This window comes from Micromys minutus, assembly GCF_963924665.1.
Source record: "Micromys minutus genome assembly, chromosome: 2".
In the NCBI taxonomy this organism is placed as follows: Eukaryota; Metazoa; Chordata; class Mammalia; order Rodentia; family Muridae; genus Micromys; species Micromys minutus.
This window is the reverse complement of record NC_137971.1, coordinates 69,474,228-69,493,238: the sequence shown is the minus strand read 5'-3', so window position 1 is coordinate 69,493,238 and position 19,011 is coordinate 69,474,228. Positions and strand designations below refer to the sequence as shown.

The 19,011-nt window shown below is 44.7% G+C and overlaps 1 protein-coding gene across 5 annotated transcripts in view; it reads left to right on the top strand.

Annotated features, from left to right (window-relative positions):
• Positions 1 to 3,175: 3,175 nt before the first annotated feature.
• Positions 3,176 to 19,011, top strand: part of PLPP4 (phospholipid phosphatase 4) — a gene marked incomplete at both ends in the record, with an annotated part of 138,210 nt that continues 122,374 nt past the window's right edge. For all 5 annotated transcript variants that reach the window (XM_080911190.1, XM_080911191.1, XM_080911189.1 and 2 more), the window contains one exon: positions 3,176 to 3,231. In XM_080911190.1, the coding sequence (XP_080767316.1) occupies positions 3,176 to 3,231 (56 nt within the window). The remainder of the gene's footprint in view (positions 3,232 to 19,011) is intronic.

Here is a 19,011-nt window from a genome sequence, read left to right as displayed (position 1 = left end):
CTTACGGCTCTGTCCTTCAGGCACTCCCTCCTTATTTAAAACACACTTGTTTTTTTTTTTTTTTTCTTTTCTCATAATATATTTTGAGTATGGGTTTGCCTTCCTCTGCTCTTTCCAGTCTCTTCCAAGTTTCTCACCCATTTGGATCCACTCTCTTTCTGTCTCTCATTAGCAAACAAATAAGCTACTAAGAGAGAATAAAAAAATGAAATACAATATGATAAAACAAAAACTAGCACGTCAGAGTTGTACAAAACGAAGAACAGGAAAATAGTCCAAGAGAAGGCACAAGAAACAGAGGCCTACTAGTTCACACACTCTGGAATCCCGTCAACACACTAAGCTGGAAGCCACAATACATATCCCAAGGACCTGATCCAGACCAGCGCAGGTCTCTGAGTCTCTGTGAGTTCATACAAGCTTTGATCAAGTTGATTAGATGCCTTGTTTTCTTGGTGTCTTCCATCTTCTCTGGCTTTTACACTCTTTTTTGTTTCTTCTTCCCCAGGATTCTCTGAGCCCTGAGGGGACGGATTTGATGGTGACATCCTTTTAGGGCTGAGCGTTCCAAGGTCTCTCATTCTCAGCATTTTGTCTGGCTGTGGGTTTTTATATTTGTTCTGCTGAAGCAGGGTGCTTCTCTAATGATGGTGGAGCAAGACACTGTATGTAGAATGTCATTAGGAATGATTTTATTGCTACATTCGTCTGTCTCTGCCTCTCTCTGTCTCTCTGTCTCTCTCTGTCTCTCTCTCTCTCTCTCTCTCTCTCTCTCTCTCTCTCTCTGTGTGTGTGTGTGTGTGTGTGTGTGTGTGTGTGTGTGTGTAGTATTTGGTTTTACCCTAGGTCCCTGAGCTATCTAGTTACAGGTTCTTGGTCACCCAAGCAGTGTCAGGTACGGGTTCCATCTCACGCAGTGGGCCTTAAGTCTAATCAGACATTGGTTGGTTACTCCTACAAGCTTGTGCCAATATTACCCTAGCAAATCTTGCAGCAGCACACCATTGTAGATCAAAGGGTTTGTGGCTGGCTTGGTGTTTACATTTCTCTTTTGGTTCAAAGTCACTTCTTAATGATTATAACAACAAAGTCACCCACCCTTTCAAATTCGCTCTCCAGGTAACATAGAGATAGCAATGCCTATAAGCCCAGCATATAGATAGCACATGCCTATAAGTCCAGCACTGGAAAGCAGGGGCAGAAAGATCAGGACGGCCAATGTAAGCTACATAGAGAATTCGAGGTCACCGTGAGATGGTGCTGCAAACCAACAAATATAACAAGAAGACAACAAATATAACACAAATATAAGATTCACAATCATAGGCTCTGCTACAGTTCCTGTTGAGTAGGGTGACAAGGGGGTCCCCGCCACCCACCTAAGCTTGTCTCATTTCTCTGTGTGCCTGGTAAACCCCTCTTCTCCAGGGCAGAAGGGGATTATGAGTCCTAGAATCTACTTCCCCACTTCGCACAGCTGCCTAGGTGATGCTCACAGGTAAGTGATGTACCAGCATGCATTTCTGAAGCACTCCACCTGGAACACAGCTACCTGGCAGCCTCGGCTGTAGGCCACCAGACTTCATGGGTTTCTCGTACGACTTTGTCAAGCTGTGGGAAGAGAGTTGTCTTCATAGGAATCGCTAGGCCCAAGTCATGGAGGACGAAGCCACTTCCTCCGCCTTCCACATCTTTCCTGATGTCCCTGAACATGATATTCTATGTGCCTGACGATCTACACAGTCCCTTGTGCATTGTTCACTCAGTAATTCTCAGCAAGCGCCACGTCACACCAAAGCATTACCACGGACAAAGCAGAAACTGTTCCCGTATCTTCAGTTGCTGAGATGGTGTCCCTTCCACACAGCCCGGATCCCTCCTCCCTGAGGTGGCTGGCCTCAGCTGTCTAAGGTCTGGCATGTGCCACTGGCAACAGAGCCTGCATTCCTCCTGAGGCAGGCCCACTTTCTACCTCCTCCCACTTGGGTGCAAGTCAGAAATCTAGATCCCCAGGACCAGGAGCCAATTTCTAATTCATCTCTCCTCACAAAATCTTGTGAGGTCTTTCCTAAAGTCCAAGAAAGGACCCAGTTGCCCGGAGACAATTCTACAAATATGGTTAATAACTTCTACCGGCGATGGAAATGCAAAACTAAGACCAAGCCAGTTCCAGGCTTGTGGTGGTAACCCCTGGCCACCATTTATTTATATTTGAATTTTGTACTGAGTACTGAGGCCAACGCTCCTGCTTCTACTTGTTGTCTAAGAACAGCCTCCTATATGCAGACAGGGATGCTTAGAGAGCTGCTGTTCACATCCACAGCACAGCAGCCCAAAGCCACTGATGGTGTTGGGAGGATGATGGAGGAGAGGTGGAGGTCCCCAGATACTATAAAGCAATGGTGGCTTAAGGGGGGCAGGGATGAGTTCACTTTTGCCTTCAGTCTGTGTCAGGGTTTTTGTATGCCAATCTGGCACCTTCTGAGAGAGAGCAAAGATTGAGAGCAGTCTCCCGGGAACTTTCTAGAATCACGGATGGGGAAAGAAAGAATCTGAGGTTGATAAGGTGTAAGGGGGGCAGAAAGCAGGAAGGAAGAAGCGCTCCCGGGCGGGGCCAGAGGATGCTAGGGCTGTCCTGAGTGCGGGAGACTCATCTACTTCATACCCACGTGCGGATATGTGAGGAAAGAGCAGAGAGCCAGGGCAGGAGTCGCCGGCTGGAGAGGAGGCGCGCAGCGGCCGCCGGCTGAGCGTGCAGCCGGGCGCGGAGCCCAGGGGCCGCCCAGTAGCCTGGGAGCCGCGCAGCGCGCCAGGAGGGAGGCGGCGGCGACGACAGCGGGGCTTCCCCAGGCTTCCCCCTCCTGAGTCCTGGCTGCCCAGGACACAGAAAAGGCAGCGATCGCAAGTGAGCAGGGAGTCCCTGACGCCCCCGATCGGCGTGATCTGGAGTGGGACCCGAAGAGGCCGGTGCGGTTGTCTGGGTGTCCGGCAGCCCAGAGCGGGAGGTTGGGACTGAGCCCTCCCCGCCGCCCCCACCCCACGCCCGCCTCCCGCCCCCGCCCGCGGCCTGCAGCGCGCCTCCCTCACAGCCCAGGCTCAGGAGAGCCTCTCCGGTCTAGCCGTGGGAGCCACGGACAGCGCCAGCTGCCGCTGCGGGAGCTACTCTGTCTGCACCATGCGGGAGCTGGCCATTGAGATCGGGGTGCGAGCCCTGCTCTTCGGGGTCTTCGTGTAAGTAGTGGTGCACCGCGGGCGGGGATCTAAAGACAGCCTCTGGGAGCCCCAACTTTGTTTGCGCTGCTGTGTCTCGCAGGGGGGGCTGGGTTGAAGGTTCCCTCCTTGGTTGGTGCTGGGAATGTTTCCTGCGGGATCAAAAGAAACCCCCCTCCTCCCTTTCTTGGGACCCTTAGTGCGCAGTAATCCTAGCATGCCCGAGACTGGGACCTGCTTCTCCAGTAGCTCCTAGTCTGGAAGCAAGTCCGTTGGCCCTAGCTCTGGTGCCCCAAGTCTGAACCTTTCACCAACCCTACACACCTGTCCCTGGAATTTAGGCTGCTCCTTTAACACCAGGAAGTTCAGTCTGGCTCATGCCCTAGGGAAGTTTCTCTCCTGATCTTTTGAAGCTGATGGTGGCAGTTTTTGCTCTTGGCTCCATCTCCCGCCACCCCATGCTGTGCCAGGGCAGCCAGGGTCAGCCTAAGTCTCCTTGTACGTATGTCCCTGGCTGCTGAACTGACAGCCCTACAAAGCATCTGATAGGTGCGCGCGTTACTTCTCTGGCTGGAAAACTGTTGCCATGGAGGGTTGGGCAGGTCAGGATCTGCAGCAGCCTGCGGGGCTGGGAGCTCCTTTTACATGTGAAGGGCAGAAGCCCATTGGGGACAGCATTGAAATGTTCAGGTGACACCCAGGAATAGTCATTTTCAAAAAAGGAGGGAGCCCGATGCCATTCCTTCAGCGATGTCTGTGCTCGGACCCCCGAATCTGCATCTCACTGGCTCTAAGGCACACAGGGATCTTTTTCCCATCTCTAGGCTCTCCAGTTCAAACCCACCTAATAGGCAGCCTTAAGTGCCTATTACCAAGGCTGACACATCTGCACTTTTACCACTAGTGGTAGGGCAGGTTTTCTCTTTCCTAGGGCTGACTGACACATTTTACATATTAAAGTTGCATAGACTTTCTTGATTTGCTGGAGTCTTTTGTGTGTGTGTGTGTGTGTGTGTGTGTGTGTGTGCGCGCGCGCGCGCGCGCTCGCGTGTGAGCGCACAGGTCCCATTAAGGCAATCAGGAAGCGCCCCTACCCGCATAAATTTCTGCCCCAACCGTGGCAAGTAGGCAGGTGTGTAGTATCAAAGACTAGTTCTGCACCTTGGGGTGTATACCTGGAAAGTAATGCTTATGTTTGTTTGTTTGTTTGTTTATTCATTTAGTGTGTGTGCATGTGTGTGTGCATGCATGCACGTGTGTTTAAATTAAATTCATCCTGAGGATTCATTCATACTCTCAGAAAATCTCCCCAGATGTGGGCCACCCCCTCCCCTTTCTAACTGAACACTAGTGTTATTCACTGTGAACTGGGAAAAGGAACTTCACTTGGATCTTGATGCATTTGAAAAGAATCAAGCCCTTTCCCCTCCTCTCACTCCTGCTTTCTACCTTTGGAGTAAACATTCCAAGGAGTGGCTGCCATGGGGGCAGTTTGGGGTTGGCAGATAGGCTAAAACCTCATTCAGTGCTTAGGTGTTATAAATGATAGGCTGATGGTTAGTGCATAGTAGGACCTACCATTTGTTGGAGGGGCTGTCTGTGCAAAAATAATGCAGAAATACCGTGAACTAGGCTTGTAGGCTTTTTGCTTCAGTTGCTTCTCGGTATATTTATCTTAAAAGGGTCTAACCACACGCAAAATATGTCTGTTTTCACATTTCCTTTCAAACAGACTTCCAAACACTTATGAGATGTTTATGAATATACAATTGCTGAGTTCGAAAACTTGGTAAATTTTGTTTATGTGTGTCTGGCTTCTTCTAAAAATGTTATGTAAAAAAACAAAACAAAACAAACAAACAAACAAAAGAACCCAACCAACTAACCAATCAACAACAACAAAAATCCCCATCATTTTTCAGTCTTTTCCCCAAAGTCCCCTCCTGTGTTATTTAATGGAGATCTGAAATTGCCTGCCACCACAGGACACATATGGACACTGATTGCAATTTGGCATGATTCTTGAGCTTCATATGAAATTGCAAATATTATCTATAAAGACCAGATTGGCACTGAAGACAAGCTGGGGGTAGCAGTTTAGGCAGATAATAGCTTCTGGGAGAGCCTAGGAGAAGCGGGACACAGATAACCCCTTGTTTCCTCAGATAAGCGGCTGGCGCCTTGGCAGGGGGCTAGCTTTGGTGAGGAAGTTCTCTTCTCCTTGGGAGCACTGTAGTGAGGAGGGGACTGAGTGAAGGCTTGAAGATGGTGGACCTCGGGGAGGTCCGTCCAGACAGGTCGAATCCAGTCTGCCAGCTACACTGACCAGTGCACACCATACAGTCATTACTCATTTGAACTTGAACTCTGCCCTGTCTCCCAGAAGCAGAAGCTAGTTGTAGAGCAGAAAGAGCATCCCCCCCCCTTTCCCTAGCTTATGCTAGAGCAGTGGTTCTCATCCTTCCTAATGCTGCAACCTTTAGCACAGTTCCTTGTGTTGTGACCCCCCGCCACGAAATGACTGTGATTTGCTACCGCTATAATTTGTAATGTAAGTTACAGATATGCAGGATATCTGACATGTGACCCTCAAAGGGGTCACGGCCCACAGATTGATAGCTGCTGCTCTAGACTACCCTCTCCTGGAGACTTGCTTGCCTTCGGAACACCTTTCCTGCCTGGGAGCAGGCACATCCTCTCAGCTGATCCACACACTACTCCCTGTAGACTTAATGAGATGTGCCTTGGACTCTTGGGCATGTAAGCTCTCTCTTGACAACTCTTGAGGAAAAATCCCTTGTCCGGAACTCCAGTTTGGTTCCCAGGATTTGTGCATTTGGACTCAGAGAACAGTCTGCAGACTGCTTCATTCTCAGTGCCTCTGGAGCGACCCTGGTTCAAAACTTAAACAAGCAAATGACAATGACCAAAGAACAACAGTGAACAGCAGCTGTGTGTCAACTTTGTCTTAACAGAGGGGAAGATGTTTACGGGAACCCTGCGAGCAGGGAACTTAAGAGGGCCACGTGCAGCTTAGAGGCTGCAGTTAGTGTGTTCTGATGCGTGTGAGCCTCAAGGGCCCTACTGGCCTTATCTGGGGATTGAGGGAAGTTGTCACCAAAGACTTGAGAGAATCAGCAAGTATTCCTACAAATGCCAGAAAGATCTGGACTTTACTCAGCTGCTCTGAGCTCGTGGTCACCAGCTCTGGGCACCAGGTTTGCTGATACTGGTATCCCAGTAACTTTGACTCTTATTGCCAAGATGGGAACTTTTGCTAAGGGAACGGTACATGTGAAGCGGTGATGGGGGCTATCAAATCTTGGGGGCTGAGAGATGGCTTGGGGTTTACAAGTAATTACTTCTTTTCCAAGGACCCAAACTTGATGCCCAAGACCCACATTGGGCATCTCACAGACACCTTTAGGTCTAACTCCAGGGGATGTAATACCTTCTTCATGTCCCTAATGGCACCTGTGCTCCCACAAGTATGGACCACAAACAGGCATACACATCACACATGATATCTGTAGGACTCCAGCCTGCACTCATTGTGGTAGCTTGTGCAAAATACTCAGTTCACTGCAAAGGAGGAATAATTAACCCAGGGAGTGATGAGAAGGTGGGAATAGATTCCAGGGAATGATGCCCAGAGATGACTGCTCACCTAAGCATCCGGTGCCAGGTGTATAAGGCAGGCCTGGGCTCAAGGACATTCCTGCAGTGTAACAGCCTGGCAGCCTCTAGGCACAATTTGGATAGGGAACAGCTCACCAGGTGTGGCTGTAGACTGGTTTCATGGATAAGATGGGGTGTTTTCTGATAGAAAATGAGCTTAGGATAAGAATGCTAGGAGGCTCTTCCTGTAGGGGCATGCACGTGTGTGTGTGTGTGTGTGTGTGTGTGTGTGTGTGTGTGTGTGTGTGTGTGTGTCTTACTGGTCCAGAACTTTCCAAACAGGCTAGGCTAGATAGCCACAAAGTTTCAGGGATACACTGTTTTCCTCCTTTCCACTGCTGATTTTAGTCATGTACTACTATTTCCAGCCTTTGTGTGTTTGTTTGTTTAACATAGATTCTGGGGATCAATCTCAGGACCTCATACTTGCAAGGCAAACACCTTTGGGACAGTGCCATCTCAGCAGCCTGGCTTCAAAGGTTGGAAACAGAGAGCCATCTGCTCAGATATTTGCCCAGTGGTGTTAAAGGACCATTCCATAGGTCACACAAGTTTTGTTCACTTGCATGGGCAATACTGTGTGGTACTGCTTCACTGCAGAGCAGTGAAGTGTGTGCGTACCTCTCTTATTTGCCCGTGTGCTGTGGTCGGTCCTCTCTGTATTTGCCTGCTGTTGGATTGCCGATAACTGGACTCTAGGGTTTAGCACACATCTCCTTCTTCTTTTTCCCCCCTTGGCTCTCGATATGACCTTGCCTTTTGACCTGGCTTCCAGTGGAGATTTCCATAGAGATCTGAGAGTGCTGTATCAGTGCAGATCACAGCTACCCCCAAGGATATCTGTCAACCATCTGTGTCAGACTTACCCACCATCCAGGTTAGCGCTTCATAACCTACAGACTGACATAGAAACCATGCTGGCGTCTGCACTGTGTACGGACATTTGTTCTATCCAGTAGGCTTTAGCAATGTCTAACAAGTAAGTGGGTTCTCCTCTGCTTTTCTCCTTCTTGGCCATATGAAAAAAAAAAAAAAAAAAACTGTCCTCCTTGGACCCGCTAAGGGACTAACTGAGGCCAGGCAAGGAGTCCTAGCCCACAGAGCACTTGGTAGAGGCATCAAGAATCTCCTTAGGGGAGAGCATGAAACTGTATGCCCACATATGCTGCTTTGAGGTAGGGGACAGCTGCCATGGGGGTTCGAGATATTGCAGGTGGACTCCGGGACAGAGGTAATTCTCTGCTACCTGAGATGTGGGGATGGGGTACCTACTGCAGCAACAGTCTGTTCTGTGCAAGCGTGCCTGTTGTGTTGGCATTTATAACAAGTTTCAAATGGTACATCAGGGGCAAAGTGGTGTAGAAGAAGACCATGGGCTTTGGAGCCACATGGGTCCAAGTCTGAATTTCTGTTCTGTCACTAATTAGCAAATCACTTTGAATCTCTGCACCTCGGTTACTTTACATGGGAAGTGGAAAGTATAATTCACTGGATTTGATTAGAGTCGGTGCTTTTAGCACCTACGGTAGATGCGACTGTCTTCTCCTCTCCTCATTCTCTTTCATCCTTATCACATAGATGTGGTGTCCATGAATGGCACTGTGCTGGAGTTGTTATGACTGTGGTCTTTCGTCTTAGGTTGCCTGCCTTTCTATCCTGATTTTGCCCCTTATAAGATGGGTGAGTCTTTGGACAAATTATTTTTCCAGCTCAAAGCTCTGCGTCCCCATCTGTTTAATAAAAAGATGTAGCTACTCATGAACATCAGGGTGGTATTTACTAAGTGAGATAGTGCTTGGTCCAAGGTAGGCATTCAAAAAAAGCTAATGCCTTTATTGTCTTTTATTAAAACGAATCCACAGTGTGAAGAGAGATGCTGTAGATGGCGAATAGTGTTTTTATTATAAATTCTCTAGTATGGGATTTTGAGCAAAGAATAAAGTCCTATAAGTATGTTTCAAGGGATTCCTTTGACATACCCAGAGTGTCAGCTTGCTTAATCTCAGCTTGCTCAGGGGTGCTGCTATCTGATGGGGCCAAGAGCTCAGTTCAGTGGCTTCTTACTGGGGGCTTAACCTATGGATCCTTCTTAATATTAGAACCTAAGACAGTGGATCAAAATGTCACCAGTTCAGCTGTGTCAGACAATGTGTAAAAGAGAGGAGTCTGTTCCTATTACCATCAGAGTCATTGAGTTAAGCAGTTCAGCTAGACACATACCTGGGAGCTTTTTTCACCAAATACCCCCTCAGCCTTCATCTATGCATGTAAGAGTAAGGGTCCCTGAACATATCTTCTTGCCCTGGGAATGCATCTTCCTGTTGGCTAACAAATCGTAGTGTTGTTTGAAATACTATTGGCCACTGTAAAATGAGATGGCTGTGTCCAGAATTCTCAGAATCGATGCTGGTTTCCCAGGGAAATGGCAAAAAGCGATCATCAGTTTCAGAACTGATGGTTACTGTTATTTCAGTTAGTTATAAAGATGGTGCCTTTTATGAGCCACACAAGGCTTATAAAAGCTTGGCACTTCTATTTTTCTGGGAGAGTGTGCGTAAATATAGAAATTATCTTTGTAATATTGCTTTTTAAAAAATGTTTGCCTTGGCGCTATGCGTTGACGAGCCTCAAACCCTGCTTCCATACAGCTCTTCTTATTTAGGTTAGGGGACTTTGAGTCACCGGGGAGGAGAGGATGCTACAGGGAAGCCTGGAGACAGCTTCATCACAAGAATCCTTATAGAAGCTGGAGGCTGGTGTTACACTATTTCTACTGATAACCGATGCACAGAAGGCAGGATCAGACTTGGTGGGGGCATTTAGGTCGGTTTCCAGGAGCTGGCACTCTGCTGGTCAGTGCTGATTGCTTCTTTCTGCCTTGCCAGAGGGTTTTAAAGATATGTTTCCATTGAAATGAGAGTTTAAGCCGTGTGAAATAGTTGGTATTTGACTGTTTTGACCTACAAAACTGGAATTTCTTTTAGTGCAATCCCAAAATAACATGCACAAAGAAAAATGTCCTATTCATAAGTGTGCAGCTGCCCACAGCAGCCCCCACCTGCCGAGCCCACTTCCATGACTGCCCTCATTTCTCTAGCACAAGTTTTTGACTCAACATGAATGGACTCACAGTGTGCGTGCACTTCCGTCTGATTTTTGTCTTGACATGTGACAACCCATTCTGCGTTGTCGTGAGCATTGTTTGTTCCTGACACCACAGAGAAATGTGTGTATGACCGACAGTCTGCCTAGTTACTCATGTTGCTTGTTATTAATAGTTTTGACAAATAAGCAAAATGCTGTTGTGATTTTTTTTTATGAATCCATCTGCAATTAACGAGAACTATACGTTGGGTGAATGCACCTTTTTTTTTTTTTTTTTTTTTTTTTTTTTTTTTTTTTTTAACAGTGTCTTGTTTCTCTTTGTCCAACAGGAACTCTGAAAGGGAGATCCAATTTGTGTTCCACATTGCTTTTCCATAGAGATTTACCCAGACATTTGCCAGAGAGCCTAAAACAACATCCCACCCTGTAGATGGGTGGGCATCATGACACATGGTGACTCTGTTAGGGATAAAGATGTGATCTTTCCCATGAGGAGTACTGTAAGTGAGAGTTGCTATAAGGCATGATGGATGCCCAGGACAGCATCTGATCTGTGTGGAAGCTCATCTCTTCATTGTGTGACAAACTTTTCCCTGGAGAGATGGAACACACATATCTACTAACCCCAGATAGTGAGCCCAGGACAGACCAAAGTTCAGGGATTACCAAAGTTCCACTTGGTGAACCAATGAGTTTTATTGGGATCACCTATAAAAACATGGATTAGAGATGACTTGCAGGAACAGAAATGACTCAGTGACAGCTGCATCACCAAAGCCTACCCTAGCAAGTGTGACAGCTTGGACCTTGGAGCACACTGCACACCCTTTAGGCAGTTCAACAGGCTGGAGAATGTTCTCTCCAGGTGACTCGATCTAAACCTCTTCCAGGCAGCTTCTTGGAGACCTCTTGTCTGGTCTCAGTCTTTCTTTGCAGAATTACTTGTCTCCATCAATTTTTTGCAGCTTAGCTCTCCCATCTTAGGGGGACTTTCAGCTTTTGTTGCTTACTTTGACAGGGAGGGGTTTATTGAATTTGGTCAACTTCAGGAACTTCCTGAAGCTATTTTGAGTCATTCACCTTCCTACAATATGATGAACTTCCTTTAATATGGAATGTTTCAATCTTGGAGCAAATTGTTACACAACACTCCCACTTCCCATCCATCTTGTGACTGAGGTGCGATATAAGCCCAATTAAAGATGCCCAGTTTCCCAGTGTGGCAATAATTGGAAGGTTCAGCTCTCAGGACGATAGGATGGATCTGATTTATAGATATACATGGTGTTCTATAACAAACAACATTAATGTTGATTATTAGTTAGGAAGCTTAGGGATGAAAGAAGTCAAGTCACAGAGAACAATGCTGGGACATATTTATATGTAGGTAACTTTTAACTGATCTAATGTTATAGTTGGTGGCTACAGGAAGGGAGGGTAATGGCCATGTGTGAGATGGTTAAATATTTGTAAGGAAGTGTTAGCCTCATTTTACAGAGTGAAGAGCTCAGTGCTTGTCATATGCAGAGAGCTCTTACCAGTCAATAAGAAAAGAGAATAACCCCTCAATAAAAAAAATGTGCAAGGGCTATGAAGAGAGATCTGAGGAAAACGGAAAGAGCAAGTCTACCTTTCCGCGTATGACTTATGTAGCAATATAAGATATGCCTCTGGAAGCAGCAATGTGACAGTCCACGCAGGTGAGCACAGCTTTGTAGAAGCCACCCGGTAGGACACATGAGTAGCCGTTAAGGTTAGTTATCCTCGCTAACTATCCCTTGACTCAGAAGACACCTGACGACTATTACTAAGTGATAAGACAGACCAGAACAGTGTGTATGATCTTTTCAGGTGGCGATGTAATTAATACATTCAAATTGTTCTTAAAGCTGTGATAAAGTCCGCATAAAGCCCCCCCCCCAAAAAAAACTTAATGGTGTTTTCTTTGGGCAAGGGTGGGGTGTACTAATAGGATTAAATAATATAGATTTGGTGTTTTATTTTTCTTCATGCCACTTATGATTTATTTTATAGTGAAGATTTTTGAGATTCATACATAACCAATAATCAATATGAATGCTGCCTATTACAGAACACACACACAGACACACACACACAGACACACAGACACATACACACACACACACACAGGAGAGAGAGAGAGAGAGAGAGAGAGAGAGAGAGAGAGAGAGAGAAAGAGAGATCTGAATGTGACACTAGTTATACTAGTTTCTTCTTGGGTGATTGCTACAGGATTATTTGAAGCAGAAGTGTGCCTCACATCAATCTTTTTGCATTTACACCATGTAAAACACTTTAAAAAGCTGGAAGACAAAACATACCAATTACAAATTTATGTTGGAAGGGTTGTTTCAGCCAGTGTTCTATTGCTGGGAAGAGACACCATGGCCATTGCCACTTTTTTAAAAAAAATAAACAGACCATTTAATTTGGGCTGGCTTACAGGTTCAGAGGCTTAGCCCATTATCAGCAGGGCAGGAAGCATGGTGCCATCCAGGCAGATGTGGGGCTAGAGAGGTAGCTGAGAGTTCTATATCTGGACCCATAGGCAGCCAGAAAAACCAGGGCCACTGGGCCTGGCTTGGGCCTTTGCATCCTCAAAGACCACCCTCCAGTGACTCACTTCCTCCAGCAAGACCATACCTACTCTAACAAGGCCACACTGCCTAATCTAACAAGTGCCACTCAGTATGAGCCTGTGGGGCCAGTTTTATTCAAATTATCACATTCCACTCCCTGGTCCTGTAGGATTGTAGCCATATCATAATGCAAATTGCATTCACTCCAACTTTACAACTCCCCGTAATCTATCACAGTCTCAATACTGCTTAAAAGTTCACAGTTCGAAGTCTCTTCTAAGACTCAGGAAATCTCAAAACTGTAACCCTTATAGAATTAAAATAAAAAATCAGATCGCATACTTCTAGCATAAAATTTTGGAGAATATCTATTGTCATTCAGAGCGAGGAAAAGCTAGACCAAACCAAGACTGGAAACCAGCAGGACTAACTCCAAACTCGGCTCCTTCATGTCTGATGTCAACCCAGTTTTCAGATCTCCAACATTCAGCTTTGTTCACTGATATACACTCTTTTCTCATGAGCTGGTTCTATACCCAGCCTGCAGCCTTCCATGGCCTGCCTTTTCTTGCCATTCTAGCATCTCTAATATCTTGGTGTCTCCAGTGAAGTGTGGGCTCCCCCTCCATGACTTCATGCATCAGCCTCTCTGGGACTCCATGCAGGGACACCCTTGACACATGCCAGGCCTCAGTGGCTGTCCTTAGCTACTTAGCTATGGAGGGAGGTTCCATAACCCTTCCCTTATATCCAAACTCTGAAGCCAGAACCATACGGCCTAAGCTGCCAAGTTCTGCTGCTTGTTAGGGCTGGAACTTGGCCCCCAGTTTCATTACATTGGTCCCAGCTTTCTGTTCTAGATGGTTTCCTTCCCCGCTTAAGCTTACCTTTAATTCCTTTCTACAAGTTGGAAGCTTACTGGGTGAGGGTCACCCATCCTTGCCTTGAAGTCACCACTCCCTTTATTCTATTTAGCACCCAGTTTTTCTTTAAATATTTAATCTCCTTGAACACTGGACTTAGTTCCAGTACATTTTCTGGTGCTTCTTTTTTTCCCCTCAAACTGTACACTTTGTATTTTTCCTTGTTCAGATTGCTTCTTTTCATTATAGATCTGCATAAGAATAGATACTAATAAGATACTAGATAGATACTAATAGATACTAGTAAGACAGAGTCAATACTAGGGTGTCTGGAAATCTCCTTTGCCAAAGCTATTAATCCCCAACTCTTCAATCTAGTTCTAGGCAGATATTTTTTTGTCAAGGGCAGAAAACAGTCACTTTCTTCATCAAAATAGTACAAGAACACATAATTTCTCTAGGTTACTTACTAATATTCTTCTTTCAAACCTCATGAGCCCGGTCATCATAATTAATCCACTTTACTCTCAGTACTGGTGTCTTTTAGGATCCTTCGAGGATGGCCCATAAAGCCCTGCTTAAAATGTCCAACTGCTTTCCTAATCCAAAGTCCCCAAGTCTACATTATGACCACAAGAAGCATGATCAGGCCTGAAACAGCAATGCCCTGCTTTCTGGTACCAACTTTAGTCTTGGTCATTGTTCTATTGCTGGGAAGAGACACCACAAGCAAGGCCACTTTTATAAAGAAATCATTTAATTTGGGCTGGATTTCAGGTTCAGAAGTTTCGTCCATTATCAGCAGGTCAGGAGGCGTGGTAGCGTGCAGGCAGACACGGTCGATACTAGAGAACTGGAGAGTTCTACATCTGATCCACAGGCAGCCAAGAGAGAAAGGGCCATTGGGCCATGTTTGGGCTTTTGCAACCTCAAAGATTACCCCCAGTGACACAGTTCCTCCAACACGGCCATTTACAGTCTAACAAGGCCTCACTGCCTAATCCTTTCAAATAGTCACTTAGTATGAGCCAATAGGGCCATTTTTATTCACATCATCACAAAGGACATTGCCAGAGGCTGCAAGTGGAATTAGAGATTACCATGGCCGTCACTGGGCAGAAGTGTGGTACCTTGACCACAGAATTAAGTCTGCTCCTTGACTTAAGAGTTCTGAGGGTGGATGTGATATATCAAGGCACCAAAGTAAAAAGGTGTAAAAATCCTTACCCGTAATGATTTTCATTGCTGTTTTCCCTACACATCCGAGGACATATATATGCTAAATGAAATGAAACAGATCAAAACTGAAGACCACTTTGAAGATGACTTGCAATTAAGAACATGGAGAGGAAATTGTTACTCTTAAAAGACTCTCTTTGAAAACTTTTAAAATAATGAGGTAAAATTTTATGATACATGTGATTGGAACACTGCATATGGTTCTCTCTGAGTCATAGCTATTAGAACTGTGTCTGATTTGACAAATGCTAGAAAGGATGGTAAGGTGGATCTGTTGGAAGGAAGCATTTCCTCTCAAAGAAAGACAAAATGCACCCGGAATCCCTTCATCTGTCTTTACCAGAACTATTCCCTTCACTTTTTAAATGTAAACTTCTTAATATATGCTTTTATAATCATGCATGCATGTGCGTGCAAACACACACACACACACACACACACACACACACACACACAGGGCAGTGAAGTATGCCTTTAATCTCAGAAACTTAAGAGGCTGAGGCAGGAAGGGTGCCAGGAATGTACAGCCTGCTTTGGTCACGTAGTTACCAGCCTGGACTCGAGAGAAACCCTTTCTCAGCAACACCCTCCACCCCAGGCAGTGCCACAAGGATCACCTTCTCTGTACAGATGAATTTCTCTAAATTTTTTTTGTCTTGAAGATGTTTTCTTTTGTGTAAATTATACTTGATTTTTTTAGCGGCTGTATGTACCCTCTATTTATTAATATGGGTATAGGATTTTTGAATATTTTCATGTTTTCTATAACAAATAGCATTGCAATATAGCTGCCTAAGAAGCTTTTAGAGTAGACTTTTCTGGATCAAAGTCCTGATACTTATACACTGATGCCGATGTGAAGGTCTGACCTGTCTGGGAGGGAAAGCAGCCTTTGCTTTCACTTCTCTGTGTTTTGTTGAACATCTTCTCAGCTGCACACATTTTGTCTTCCGGAGGAGCTCATGCTTGTCTGGGAAGACCACAGATTGCTCTTCTTGACATGCAGGACATGCTCTGTGCTTTGTGGATGCTATAGTTTGAAAGTGACATGCCCCCACCCGCCATGGCTCATGTGACTAAACACTTGTGCCCCAGTTGGCTGCACTGTTATAGGAGAAGGTGTGGAACCTTCAGGCAGTGGGTCCTAGCTAGAGGAAGTCAATCTCATCTTGGCATGGTGGAGGGAACGGGTGTTGAAATTTCCAGTCTGTCCTTTCCCTGCTTCTTGGTCATGGAGATATGAGCAAGCAGAAGCTATATGCTCCTACTACGATGGAGCTGTCTGTCACCACGATTGCCTAGCACGGTGAGTTATATTCCCTCAAACCACAAATCAAAACAAACCCTAGCTCTCTCAAATTGCTTCTTGTCAGATATTTTGTCAAAGCAGTATCCAGGATGACAGATATTAGACTTTCATGCTTCTCAGATTGTCTGTACTTCCATGGTTTGCTTTGAAGTTTCATTGTGATTTTTATTATTGCATATGAGTTTTGATTTTGTACGGGTAAATCTGCCCTTTGCCTCCTGAATAGTTTCATTCTTATTTAGAAAGTCATTTCCTATCTAAAACAGAAATATTCTTTGTTGTGTTAGTATTTTACAGTTGTTTACTATTCATTCTTCTGTGTATTGGTTATATCTTTTAGCTGTGTGTGTGCGCGCATGTTTGTATGTGTTTATATGCACACAGGTGTTATGCATGTTGAGAACATAACATACATGGAAGCCAGAGGTTTCATCTGAAGACCCTAGTTGCTTTCCACCCTAGCTTTGGGGACTAAATCTCTCACTGCAACTGGAGTTCAATAATCTAGAGGCTGGCAAGGAAGCCCCAGGGTTCCCGAGGTCTCTGCCTCCTCAGCACCGGTTACAAGTGTGCACTGTTGGCTTCTTATTCGGGTCCTGAGATGGATCACATCCTTGTGTTGCGGAGCAAATGCTTCACCAACTGAGCCATCATCCTGGTCCCTCCCTCTCCTGTCAGATTTTTTTTTTCTTTTCTTGGTTATAAAGAGACTCTGGTTTTTCTCAGTGACATTTTTATGAGAGGGAAATATCATTTATCTGTGAGCTTGCAGTTGGATTCTATTCAGATTTTCTATTTACCTGCTGTGGCTCAACTGACATTTTAATTACTGAGAATCTTGAAGAAATCCTCCACTTGTATGGGAAGCTGAGTAGTACAATGGTTAGTACTGTAAACTTTGGCTTCAGAGTGTCCAGGTTCACAGTACTAATGTGCTATGAACTAACTATGCAACTTTGGGATGCTTTCCCTTTCTGTGTATTGGTTATCCAGTAATTAATGTAGATGTAATGATGGTGTAAAAATAGCTTCATTGTATTGAAATCAAATAGGATAGCTTATTCCATTTATATAATTATGGTTACTATTTTATGTGTGGCCATATATAATGAATTTTAAGAGTAAATATGCAAAGCTTGAACATAATGAGCAGTTTGTTTGTTGGGCACAAAGCTCTAAATATACTAGTGCAGCCTGACTGGGCTGTTCAAACCCGTAAACCTCATTCTTCAGTGTACCCTCTTAAACATGAAGGTGGGCTCTATCAGAAGAGGGTAATTAGAGCTTCTGGGTTGCTTTAGTGTTGCTGTTGAGATAATTGTTGTTTTGTCTTATTGCTGCCAACAGTCCTTGTGTTTATTTTTGTGCTGTTTTATAGTTTTATACTTCTCCCCTGCTGCAGTTTGAATACGTTCCCAATGTTCCCAAATATGTGCTGGAAACATAATCTCCAGTGTAACAGTGTTGGGAGGTGGGGCTTGATGAGAGGTGCTTATGTAACAAAGCTTTAGCCCTCATGGCAGTTATTAAAGAGCTTGAAGCTGTCAGTTCAATTCCTTGTGCTCATCTGGCCAACCTACCCTGTCTTCCTTTTCTCCAGGAAATGATGGAGCACAACTCATACTGGATGGATATACAGGAACACTTCCATTCTTATAAATTACCTTCTTCCCAGTATTATATTATAGAAACATTGAATGAGCTAAGACATTCCCAAACTCACATATCTTGCTCTTTTTTTTTTGTTTTTTTTTAAACGACTTTATTTTGCAAAACAAAGATAAATGTAAAGATTTTAAACATTTTTTGCTTAAAATTATACATTTTTGTCAGTACTGTTTTTTTCAGACATTAAAATAAATTTTACATAAAACCATGTGAATATGTTTTTTAGTCAGTACTTGATTTTTTTCAAGGGCTTGACAGTATGCATTGAAAACGTACTAGTTGCAATAAGCGTAAAGTACATGCAAAACAAAACGCAACATGGAAATAGTCAAAGTCTTCTTGTTTTGTGAATATATGTATATTTTTTGTTTTCTTTATTTCTTGGACTTTATACAGTCTGTGAGTTGTTTCTGGGGGAGTGCAAGCCTCTGGGGTTAGCATCCCACTATCAGTGACTGCATATTATGTCTGTTCTTTTGTGACTGGGTTATCTCACTCAGGATGATCTTCTCTAGATGCAGCCATTTTCTAAAGAATTTGGTTAAGTCATTGTTTCTGGTGGCTGAGTAGTATTCCATTGTGTATATGTACCACAATTTTTGTATCCATTCGTCTTCTGAAGGACATCTGGGTTCCTTCCAGCTTCTGGCTATTATAAATAGAGCCGCTATGAACATTGTGGTGCATATATCTTTGTTGTGTATTAAAGTGTCTCTGGGGTATATGCCCAGAAGTGGAATAGCTGGGTCTTCAGGTAGTACTATATCCAATTTTCTGAGGTATCGCCAGACAGATTTCCAGAGTGGTTGTATTAGCTTGCAACCCCACCAACAGTGGAGAAGTGTTCCTATTTCTCCGCAGCCTCGCCAGCATCTGCTGTCATCTGAGTTTTGGATCTTGGCCAATCTGACTGGTGTGAGGTGGAATCTTAGGGTTGTTTTGATTTGCATTTCCCTGATGGCTAAGGATATCGAGCACTTCCTCAGATGTTTTTCGGCCATTCGGTGTTCCTCAACTGAAAATGATTTGTTTAGCTCTGTACCCCATTTTTAATAGGGTTATTTGATTCTCTGGTGTCTAGCTTTTTGAGTTCCTTGTACACCTTGGATATTAGGCCTCTATCTGATGTGGTGTTGGTAAAGATCTTTTCCCATTCTGTTGGTTGCCGTTTTGTTTTCTTGACGATGTCCTTAGCCTTACAGAAACTTTGCAATCTCATTAAGTCCCATTTGTTAATCTTTGACCTTAGAGCTTGAACCATTGGTGTTTTGTTCAGGAAATTTTCTCCTGTGCCTATGTGTTCTAAGGTTTTCCCTACTTTCTCATCTAATAGTTCCAG